Genomic DNA, 11,435 nt, shown 5'->3' on the forward strand with positions numbered 1-11,435 from the left:
CGGGGAATGGGGTGATGTTGGGCAAAGGGTACAAATTTGCAGTTATATAGATGAATAAGTCTAGAGATTTACTGTTCAGGCATGATGACTATACTTAATGATAATGCATTGACAAGCCGTTTTGTTTCATATGAAAAATAGCCCACAGGTTCTATTCATGGACTTCCTACCTTGTAAAGAGGATAAAGTTGCTCCATGATCTTACTGTGCTGACAAAATCTCTTCCACCTAAGCATGTGTAAATATTTACTCAGGGCCAGCTGGGTAATTCTCTCTGTATAATGCTTGAACAACAACAACAAAAATTAACACAGAATACAATTATAATAGGAAGACTGAATTAAATCTTGAGAACACTAACGTAAGAAATTCGGTCTCAGGTTATTTTGGAAAGAGATTTTTCTACATGCAGATCATAAAATTAAAAAACCTAACTCAAGACACCATTCATATTTAAATACAGCAATTTGGCATTTCTCAATCTACATGACCTGTTGCCAACCCAACAGATTATGGTTTCATTTATCAGTTCATGAACAATTTTATCAGTAACATAAAAGCCTGTAAATTTGCCTATAGCTGAGCTCAAAATGTCTTAAAAATGGAAGTTATGAGTCTAAAGTACAAAGCACATTCCAGGTAAAATTATAGCTTTTAATTACATCAGAAATTTTATTTATACTTAAAAGTAGTTAAATGAGCCAACTCTTTTTTTTTCCATGTTTATTTCTAAGAATAAAAATAATACTGGCTATGATGGAATAAGTAGGACAGACATACCCTTTCATCATAAACAACTAGAAAATAGGATAAAATACACAAGGCAACTGCTTTCTGACATGGGAAACAAGCAATGCAGGACTGCGGTTCTTGAGAGAAACAAATGAGATAAGGCCTACAGTGACCTTGGATTTCGGCTTGGGAAGGGAAAGGAATCCTAAGCACAGCACGACGGTTTCCCTGAGTTAAGAAGCCAGAAATGAAAGCTTGGGAAGCTGAGTCAGCTAGAAGTTGCAGGGGGAGTACTAGAGAAGAGGAAGTTAGGCAGAGAAAAGGTTCCAGAAATCTGCATAGAGATCTCTTTCAGTTTTCTGCTATTAAGCTGTGGATACAAAAGAAGAAACCCCATGAGGCTGTGCAACGAATAACTGATTAGGGAATTGTAAACTGAACAGTTTTCAGAGTTCATACTTGGCTGGGAAATGTTCAAGTGTCAACCAGACGGTGTGAAGAATCCTCATTGGACACCTGGGGCATTCAGTGGAGACATCAGAGGGGTCACAACTTAATAATAAAGATAAACTATCCCTAGAGTAAGGGCTACTCTAAATGTGTTTTAACCAAGCTTAAAATCAAGCCTTAAAAGCATAAAGCTAATCTACAACTTAATTGTCTCCCGGAATAAAGTCTAACAGTCTTTAAAGGAGTAAAAATAAAAAATCATCATTTTATAATGTAAAATTGCAATGTCTAGTGTTAAAAAGAATTACTAGACATGCAAAAAGTAGAAAAATATGACACATAAGCAGGAGAAAAAATAAATGAAGCAAAAAAGATCCCAAAATGGCACTGGTGATGAAATGAGCAAAAAAAGACTTCAAAAGAGCTATTATTAATATGTTCAGTATATTCAAGGATTGAAAGAAAAATGTGAACATAGGAGAAAAGTTAAAAATATAAAAAATAATCATGCTCTTGCCTGTGTGGCTCAGTTGGTTGGGTGTGGGGCATATACCCAGGTTTCAGGCTCCAACCCCAGTAGGGGGTGTGCAAGAGGCAGCTGATTGGTGTTTTTTTCTCCCTCTCCCTTCCCCTCTCTCTAATAATCAATAAAAAATATTTTTTCAAAAATAAATAAAAAGTAAAAAATAATCAAATAGAACTTCTAGGAAGGAAGACTACAATGTATGGAATGAAAAAGTTATTGGATGGAATTGACATCAGATTAGACAGTGAAGAAGAAAAGGTTAATGAACTTGAAGAGAAAGCAATAGAAACTACAAAATGAACTTTTGAGGAGGGGGGCAGGGGGGAAGAGACTGAAAACATATTAACAGTGACTTATGGAACAATACAAAGTGATTTAACATATATGTAATCGGAGGCCCAGACGAGGGATAGGGACAGAAAACATATTTGAAGTAATAATGATTGAATTTTTTTCATCGACAAAAATGATAAGATCACAATCCAAGAAGTTCAACCCACCAAAGCAACAGAAACACAAAGAAAACCTCATCAAAGATCATACCAATCAAATAGCTTAAAACCATTAAGAGAAAACCTTAAAAGCATCCAGGGAACAAAAGGACACGTGTTAGGAAATGAAAATGATGCAAGGAGAAGACAGTGGAACAACATCTTTTAAGTGATAAAAGAGAAAATTATCAACATAGAATTCTATAATGAACAAAAATACTTTCCTAGAAGGAAGGCAAATAAAAACTTTTTTCCAAAGAAACAAAAACAAGAGAGAATTTGTCCCTGGCAGATCTGTATTACAAGAAATGTTAAAGTTCTTTAGGTAGGAGATAAATGATGTCATAAAGAAACTTAGACTCCACCAAGGTTTCTCAGCCTCAGCACTATGAACATTTGGGACTGAATAACTCTTAGCGATGGAGGTTGTCCTGTGCATTGTAGGATGTTTAGCAGCATTCCTGACCTTTTCTCACTAGATGTCAATAACAACCCACTTCCTTCCCCAAATTGCGGCAAACAAAAATGTCTCCACCAATTGGCAATTGTCCCCTATCTTCGCACTTTCCTTCTCTCCAATGAGAACCACTGATATACACATAGAACAGAGTGTCAGAAATTCTAGGTAAAGAGAATCTTGAATGAAGATAATGACAACAGTTTGACCTGTAAATAGAATCTCAACATCATTTGTTTCTTTGTGATGCATTTATTAATTACTAACTGGGCTGTTTTTTATTTGTTTATTTTTTTACTGTGAGGAAGGGAGAGGGATAGAGAGTTAGAAACATCGATGAGAGAGAAACATCGATTAGCCGCCTCCTACACACCCCCCACTGGGGATGTGCCCGCAACCAAGGTACATGCCCCCGACCGGAATCAAACCTGGGACCCTTCAGTCTGCAGGCCGACGCTCTATCCACTAAGCCAAACCAGTTAGGGCCACTAACTGGGTTTTAATAAACTAATTTGTATGCATAATGGGGATATAACATATAACACAAGAGTAAATAACAAAGAACTCTAAAAATAATACATTCTTATTCTAGAAAATTTAGAAAATATATAAAAGAAAAATGAGGGAATTCATTATCTTGCTATCCAAAGACAGTGATTGCTAACATTTTGGTCTATGTCCTTTAAGTGACTTATCTATACATTACATGACCATTATTATATAACACACACACACACACACGCACACTCACACACACAATTTTTAACTACTATCACATAATAACATAAATATTCCTTATGCAAAAAATGTTTGGTGGCAGAACAATATTCTATTAAGTACCACACTGATTTCCTTAACTCTTTCTCCTATTATTACACATGTGGGCATTTCCCCACTTTTATTAGTATAATGTTACAATAATAATCTTCATGGAAAATAGTTTACCCCATAATGTGAGTTATTTTCCTAAAGCAGAGTTCCAGAAATATCTTCCGTAGGTCAGCTAACAGCCTGCTGAGGACTGAAACTGTCTTAGTCAATGTTGTATTGCCTCATAATACCAGCCCAGGGAAACAGTCAGTTAAAGAGGAGCGTTTACACTAACCAAGTTCTGCAAACCACACACGTAGAGAAAATTCTACCCTGGCCCGAGGATACACCAGAAAGCCAGCTTTGTTCACATATTTCTACTAAATTCCAGATCTCCTTTTCAAATTGCAAATGGACTCTTACCTGCAAGAGAAGCAAAGGTAAATTTTCAGGAGTGTACTCTCTTCTTAGGCAGGTCTCTAGCTCCCTCTGCATGACATCTGCTTGAATAACAAGGGGCTTTGACTCAGCCACCTGAAACCCGGGCCACAGAGCAGACAAAGGGAAAGAAGGAAACAAAACTATCAGTGTTTATAACAGAATAACTTGCAGTTTCCGACAGTTTTTACGCAACACATTATGCTGTTATACCTACGTTTCTAAATAACAAAGTTTAACATCACAAATCAAGGAACCATCACAAAAATCAGGTATCCCCCAAAGAAGTAGAGGCTGGATCTGATGCAGCAGCTTTGTCCTCTGTCAGTAACATCAGCTCTTTGTTGGCAAAAATAAACTTCTTCTGAAAAGAGTTTCCCACAAGTTAGCAAAATCTAACCTACTGTATTGAAGCAGCCCACTCTCCCACTCACCTGCAAAGTTTTCTTTAGGGCCAGTTCTCTTTCTCTTCTATAGTAAGAAATGTCCTTTGGCATTTGCACGGAGCTGCAGAAAGATTCATGCAACAGGAGCCATAATTATAGAAGCTGCAATAGATCCAGTTATAGGCCCTGACTGATCTGTAACTTCTCACAACTCTTTCAAATGAATGTATCCTATCATACTGGATTGTTGGGGCCAAGTGACGGCCACATGCTTCTGTCTTGGTCAGAATCTCTCTGCTATATACCTCCTGCACTAAACCTGTCCCCAGACCAGTTTCTCTCTCCTCCTTCCCACACAAACAGCCTTTCCTTCTACCCCTACTTCCAACTCCAGAGTGCAGAGACAGGCACAAAGGTGGGGAGTCTTAGTTCTCCCGCCTAAGTTTCTTCCAGTAACTTAATCTCTAACAACTCCACTGCTTTTCAGACCTATATCTCACCCTAGTTGACAGATCAAACCAGTATCTTATAATTTAAACAAAATGTTCTTAATTTTAGGTTTTTGCTCAGGTATCTGGAGGTGAAAATAGCCTTTAAGTAACAAACGTGAAATAGTTTGGAAATTGTTTTAACCAAACTTTCTGCCTCAGAAAAATTATTTAAACCTAAGGAACTGCTGCAAGCCACGTCGTGAGAGGGTTGGTTGCACTATGGGCTGCGACTCGTGGGGGCACAAGCAGCACTGGGGGGTGGAGGGTGGTCAGTGAGGGGGGGGGCCTGGGTCAGGAAGAGGGGAGTGCTTCCCATCTGGTGTAAGATATGCCCAAGACTTGGCAGCTTTGGGAACATCAGGGCACAGCAACCCTGGTGCATTATCACTTTCTTGGGATGGGACTTTGCAAACATTGGCAAGGGAGCCACGGCAGGTAGTTCTAGAGCACACGTGAGACATTACCTCGAGACCTGAGGGGCAGGGTAGGCCGTAGTATTCAGGTTAATGTTTATATGATCTACCGGTCCCCATGGAAACGTTTTAAGGAAGATAAAAATGAACTGTCAGTTGGTACACCTGCCAGCAGTTTCCCCACTGGAGGCAGTGGCCCTGTGAAAAGGGCACCAGGCTGACTGTCAGGAGGCCCCTCAGCCACGTGGGCCTCAGCCACCCATTGAGCCATTTGTGTTGAATTTCCAGCTGAGTTGGAGATAATGCCTCCCCCTCCCCCCCCAGCTCCTCACATCTTGGCTCTGATAAAAAAAAAAAAAAAAAACACAACAAAAAACAAAAATCAAGGCAAACTTTGAAAGGGCCTTGAAAGTAAAAGCGTAAATAAATCAAAGGTAAAGTTTCTGCCATTACTGGGTACCCGAATCTAGGCTGCAGCCTCATGGAGATGGAGAAGTAGTAACCAACTAGGACGGGGCCAACTATTAAACAGGCCATGAGGGAAACAGAAGAAACCCATCCCTTCGTGGGCACACTGAGAGATTGGGTGGGGTCCTGGGTTTAGCTGCCCCAACCCTTTTTCCCCCAGATCATGTCTTCCCTCTTCATCTCAAAGTGTCTGTGAATGACCTAAAACAGACGTAAGTGCTCTGCATATCTTCCCACAAAGGGATTCACTCATTTGTTCATCAAACATTGCTTTTGCAACATTTGTTAATTCATTTGTTCATTCAGCAAGCATCTATGAAGTACATAACAACTACCATGGCCTGGGCTTTAGGGGGTAAAATAAGGGAAAGAATGCAAAGAGGAAGGAGAAGGAAGAGGAGGAGGAGGAGGAGGAGGAGGAGGAGGAGGAGGAGGAGGAGGAGGAGGAGGACTAAGATACAATTATCCTCCAGTTTTCAATGGATTTTTCAGTCTAATGGGGAATGAGAATATAAAGTGATTATCAGGAGTGGACATTCTCCATTTTCTTTAGACTCTAGAACCTAGCATGACACCTGGCAAACAAAAGGTGCTCAATAAGTATTTGTTAGATGAACAGTTAGATTCTTCCAGGCACGGTGTTTGGTGGTTTGGGGGAGCAGAGAAATACTGATATTCAGAGACTTCCCACTATTCTGTCCTGAAAAGGACTTCAGGAACCCTTTCTCATCACAGTGTACATCAAGGATCCACTTGCTTGGAGACATTTAAATTGTAGCAATATCAACACCTGAGCTTTGCATGGTGTTTTCTTGTTTTCAAAGTGCTTTACCACGCATTATCTCAGTTGATCTTTATAAAGTAGACAAAACACATCTTTTTAACTTCGTTTTTCAAAAAAAATAAACTAAAGTTGAGAGAAATGATGACTTCCATGGTTCCCTTAACTTTCCACTTCATTACACAATCCTTGACCTGCTCCACACATCAAGGGCTTTAACTACCAAAGTACGAAACACACTAAATACTGGTTCTTCAGAATCATCTCTGGAATGAGATAATAATGCACTTACTTACTGCTTCTTCTCCTGACCTTCCCCCCGCCCCCCCAACCTTCATCATCCACATTGTGTTTACTCAGCTAGCTACTCAGCCTAACAGAATCCTTATAATTGTTCCTCTTGATCAACTGTGGCAGTCACAAAAATAGAGGGATATGAAAGTCCTGGGCCCATGAGACTTGCCACTTAGGGGATGATCTGGCTACCCTGTTTCTGTAAAAGAATTAAATTGCTATTGTTGGCAGCATTTACCTATAGCGTAGTTCCTAACAGAACATCATTTTGCCGAATTCACTACCAAATACCTAGCATTATTTCAGTTTTGAAATTCCTCATCAAAATCAAGGTCAAATTTGATTAACATATTATTGGGAAAAAATGAGATCTCTTTTCATTGAGTATAATTTGTATAATAGCTTCTGGGACTTTAAGACAATGGTATTTGTGAAACGTGAGAGCACTTTCCCATTTTCTTTGGTAGGACATTGCCTCTAAAAGCCTTGACAATTCTCGTATATAGGAAAACCTTAAGGACAGCAGTCAAGTCTGAGCTTGGGTTAATGCCAATTGTCCAAGTAAAAGGGGGGCTAATGGAGATTATGGGGTGATAGTTGGGGTTAAATGCTCTAAAGACCATGCCTTTGTGGCACCACTATTTACCTGTAAGCTCGATGAGCTGTTCCCAGAAGAGTCCCCTGTTCTTCTATCTGAGACTTCAGCTCAGTCAATTGCACAGCCAGTTCTTTCTCCAACATCTGGATCCTCTCTGTGGAAGCGATCTTGTAAATTTCATCCATGGTTTGTACCTACTGTTTCCCTGAAAAAGAAGAGCACAAAGCTTGTGGCTGACTCCCTCCAGGACCATTACCCAGTGTGTGGGACTTTGACGATCATTGTTCAAGAAATCATGTCAACTTTGTGGAAATGCATGATTTTGTAGTTTGAAAAAAATAGCTGTCATTTATGATGAAGTTACAGTTTAGTAAGCAGTAGAGAAAATGTAGGTTAGAATCTCCATTGACCATGGCTTTGTTCAGCCCGGTTTACCTTCAGAAACCTCTGCTCCAGCTTTCACTGTGGAGGTTTAGTAAATGAAAATGCATCCCCTGGTCCGACCCCTGTAGTCTTCAGAAAGGCTGTGGGGATTACACACGAAATGGTATGAATGGTGGTTATTTCTGACTTCTAATATCACTCAACTGGAACAAAATGTAGGTGTATACAGGATTCCTCTGCATGCCTAGAGCTGTTCTCCAGAAGCCTTTTTTGAAGCATGAGCTTCTACCCAGGGAGAATATACTGAGATGGAGAACTATCTCTATATATAAAAGCCTAAGCGACTGTTACAACCGGTGGACCGGAACAACTGGAACGACCGGTCAGCCAGTTGCTATGATGCACACTGACCACCAGGAGGCAGACGCTCAATGCAGGAGCTGCCCCCTGGTCAGTGCGCTCCCACAGCCAATCTCCCGTGGCCCCTCCCCCCGGCCGGCTGGCCCCATCAGCCCCTGGTGCTAAACCATTTGTAGAGACCTGCTTCTGGGTCAGGGTTTCCTATGTAGCAGAGCAGATCCCTCACTGCAATCTATTGAAAGTCAGCCCTCGACACAAGGGTTTGTCTCGCTCCCATCCTCTCCCTTCCCCAGGGGCTGCCCGCCTGCTGTGGTGTTGGCTCGAGATAAGGGAAGGAGGAGGGGAGGCGGGGAACCGCGAGGTGGTGGGGCGCTGATGGTGGCATCAGTGTTCATTTCTTCCACGCCCGGCCTGGCAACTGTCACCTCCTCTCTTGACCCCACCGGGGCCTTCAGGGCCTGGGCTGGGACAGGGAACTGGGGGTGGGTGGTGGCGAACACAGCCTCTTTCCCATGGGGGCCGAGGACCGGCTCTCTCCTTGGGGACAGCAGCCAACCTCCCACAGTCCCTCTCCTCTCTCCCGCCAGCCAACCTCCTGCGGTTCCCCCCCCCCCCGCCCCCCGTGCATGAATTCGTGCACCGGGATTCTAGTCTAACATAATCATGATCCATGCACTTTACCGTTTGGAAGAAAATCAAACTTATGCATTTGAATGTGTTTTCTTAATTATGAATGCTTACATTTGTCCCTCTGTTTTTACCATTAAGTAAAATAGTTGAGAATCCCCTACCCCACTTAATTCACAGCCTGTCAAATTCAACACAATTGCTTACTAAGTACATAGTTTCAACATCCTACTAAAAAACAGATTAACTGCATGTGCCAGAATGGAACCCAGACTTTAGGGATTCACCGTTCTTGACAAGTAGGGGTAAAGCCACTCCTGGCCACATTTAAGAGGTTTAATATATTGAAACCTTCCTTTTTTCCTTTGACATTTCTAGGATTTTTAGTTTTCCTTTCAGAGATATTTTCTCAAGTTAATGTGCTGCTGTTTCAACAAATAATTAAGCTGTAGAGATGTTTTGGTAGAGGTTTCCTTTGGGAGCCTATTTATTCTTTTAATAAATATTAAAAATGGAACAGAGATAGCTAAGAACTATATGATTTCACTCATATGTGGAATATAAAACTGAAACTTATGTACACAAACAGCAGTGTGGTGGTTGCCAGAGGGAGAGGGATAGGGGAAGAAAGGGGTCCTAATATGAGGTGACAGGAGAAGATTTGACTTTGGGTGGTGGGCACATGGCCATATATACAGATTTTGTAAGTTAGCAATCCACACATGAAACCTATATGTTCATGTTGAGCAATGTCACCCCAATCAAATTAAAAAAAAAAAAAAAAGAACATGGTTGAGGGTGTGGGTGGGCTCTGGATGGTTGGTGTGCACTGGAAAAGCAAGCACTTGGGCAAGTTGTTTACTATCTCTAGGAATTGGCCAACCCTGGGAGGGCAGTCTCTCCAGAGTCAGCAAGGCTGTTGATGTCAAAGCAGAAAATAAAATACATGGTTAATACAAAAAAAAAAAAGGAAAGGAGCAGCCACGTTCAGCCTAGGTTGTGAACCTGCTGAGTAATGTCCATCGTGTTGGGCACACTGCCGAAGCTCAGTAAAGGGCACAGTTGTTCTCAACAAAAGTGAAATGTTGTTATGAAAAATATTTGCCACTTGGCAGTGTCCTTTCAAGTTGGGCAAGCAGTTAAACAGCTGCCTTAACAGCTGCATTCCAACCGGCAGCCAAGAGCAGCAGCAACATAGACTGGCTGATTCTTCTCCCAGAGGATGGACATTCTGCCCTCATTTCCTGATCAGTTTCAACACTTCACAGCTCAGAAATGAGAACATTTAATCCTGCACCCTTTAGCTTGCTACACAGTCAAGTACAGTATTCACAAAATTAACCTCAGGACAGGTCAGGCGTTGACAGCTGTGCATGAAAATGGATCCAACCCAGAGTAATCCATGCCTGTGAGCACTCATGTCTGGCACTAAAGAGACAGACAACTGTTTATTTTGGGAGGGGGGATAGGTTTTATTTATTGAGCACCTACTCTGTGCTGGATATTTAAAGTCTCTGCAAGGAGATTCTCAAGAATTGCTTAATAGTACTTTTTTTTTAAAAAAAGTACACTCAATAAATATTGATTGTAAACAAACAATAAACCTTTTTATGTGTTTAAAAAGTGGTAAAATCTAATCTCTAAGAGAAAGATAGTAAGATTAGCTTGAGCAGGGTTTGAGGTTGTTCATTGGGTGGTGAAAATGGGCTTTGCTGGGTTAGAGCAGACGTATTTAGAAGAGAAATACATACTGAGTAACTTTAGACTCAGCTAGAAAAATGTATAATGCATGTCAAAAACTGGAAAGTGACTCCTAGAAGAATAGAAATGCAACCTAGAGCTTTCCAAACAGGTGGGGTTAAGAGGTAGAAATGCATCTTTTAAATCCAATAGAAATCAGGAAAAGAGAGAAAAGGGCAACAAAAGGAAGTATGGTAGAAATAAATTCAAATATATGAGCAATTGTAATAAATGGAAATAGATTAAGCCCATCTACCAAACACACAAATCAACACAACTTCACACATTTTTAAAGCCCCTAAGATTTGGTAATGTGATGTGTACAAAAAAGAACACAATGAATTTTATTCTAGCAAAAACCAGAATTTAAACCGATGAGCAAGCTAGCCCCACATCACCAATCTTCTTCATGAAGAGCTGCATGAATAAATACTCTATAACCTCCTTGGGCAAACATGTTTCATGCTTGGTCATCTTTGTTCATCAAATGCTCTTCCTATATGCAAATGAAATTTCTCCTACTTTACATTACATGCCATCTCTAGATTCGTAGGAATAAGCCCAAGCTGTTTTAACAAAAAGGCACAGTCATCAGTGGCTTAAGGAACAAAATGTTGTGTGTGGTTTTTTTTGTTTTTTTGTTTGTTTGTTTGTTTTTTTGTTAACCTCACCTAAGGATATTTTTTCCATTGATTTTTAGGGAGAGTGGCAGAGAGAGGGAATGACAGAGAGAAACATCAATGTGAGAGAAACACATCGATTGGTTGCCTCCAGCACATGCCTCCACTAGGGCCTGGGCCGGGGAGAAGCCTGCAACTCAGGTGTATAACCTTGACTGGAATCAAACCAGGGACCCTTTGGTCTGCAGGCCAACACTCTATCCACTGAGCCAAACCAGCTAGGGCAGGAATAAAATGTTTAAGTGTGTCTAACGGAATGATGCTGATGTGAATGGTCCAGGGCAATGGTCGGCAAACTCATTAGTCAAC

The 11,435-nt window shown here is 40.9% G+C and overlaps 1 protein-coding gene across 1 annotated transcript in view; it reads right to left on the reverse strand.

Moving 5' to 3' along the window:
- The window catches only part of LOC307105423 (uncharacterized protein), a gene marked incomplete at both ends in the record, with an annotated part of 140,657 nt that extends 133,137 nt beyond the window's left edge, over positions 1-7,520 (reverse strand). Inside the window, 4 exons of the mRNA XM_079781175.1 lie at positions 171-284; positions 3,890-4,000; positions 4,339-4,411; positions 7,384-7,520. Of these exons, the coding sequence (XP_079637301.1) occupies positions 171-284; positions 3,890-4,000; positions 4,339-4,411; positions 7,384-7,520 (435 nt within the window). The remainder of the gene's footprint in view (positions 1-170; positions 285-3,889; positions 4,001-4,338; positions 4,412-7,383) is intronic.
- Between the last annotated feature and the right edge of the window lie 3,915 nt (positions 7,521-11,435).

Source organism: Cnephaeus nilssonii (assembly GCF_951640355.1).
Source record: "Cnephaeus nilssonii genome assembly, chromosome: 9".
Taxonomy (NCBI): Eukaryota; Metazoa; Chordata; class Mammalia; order Chiroptera; family Vespertilionidae; genus Cnephaeus; species Cnephaeus nilssonii.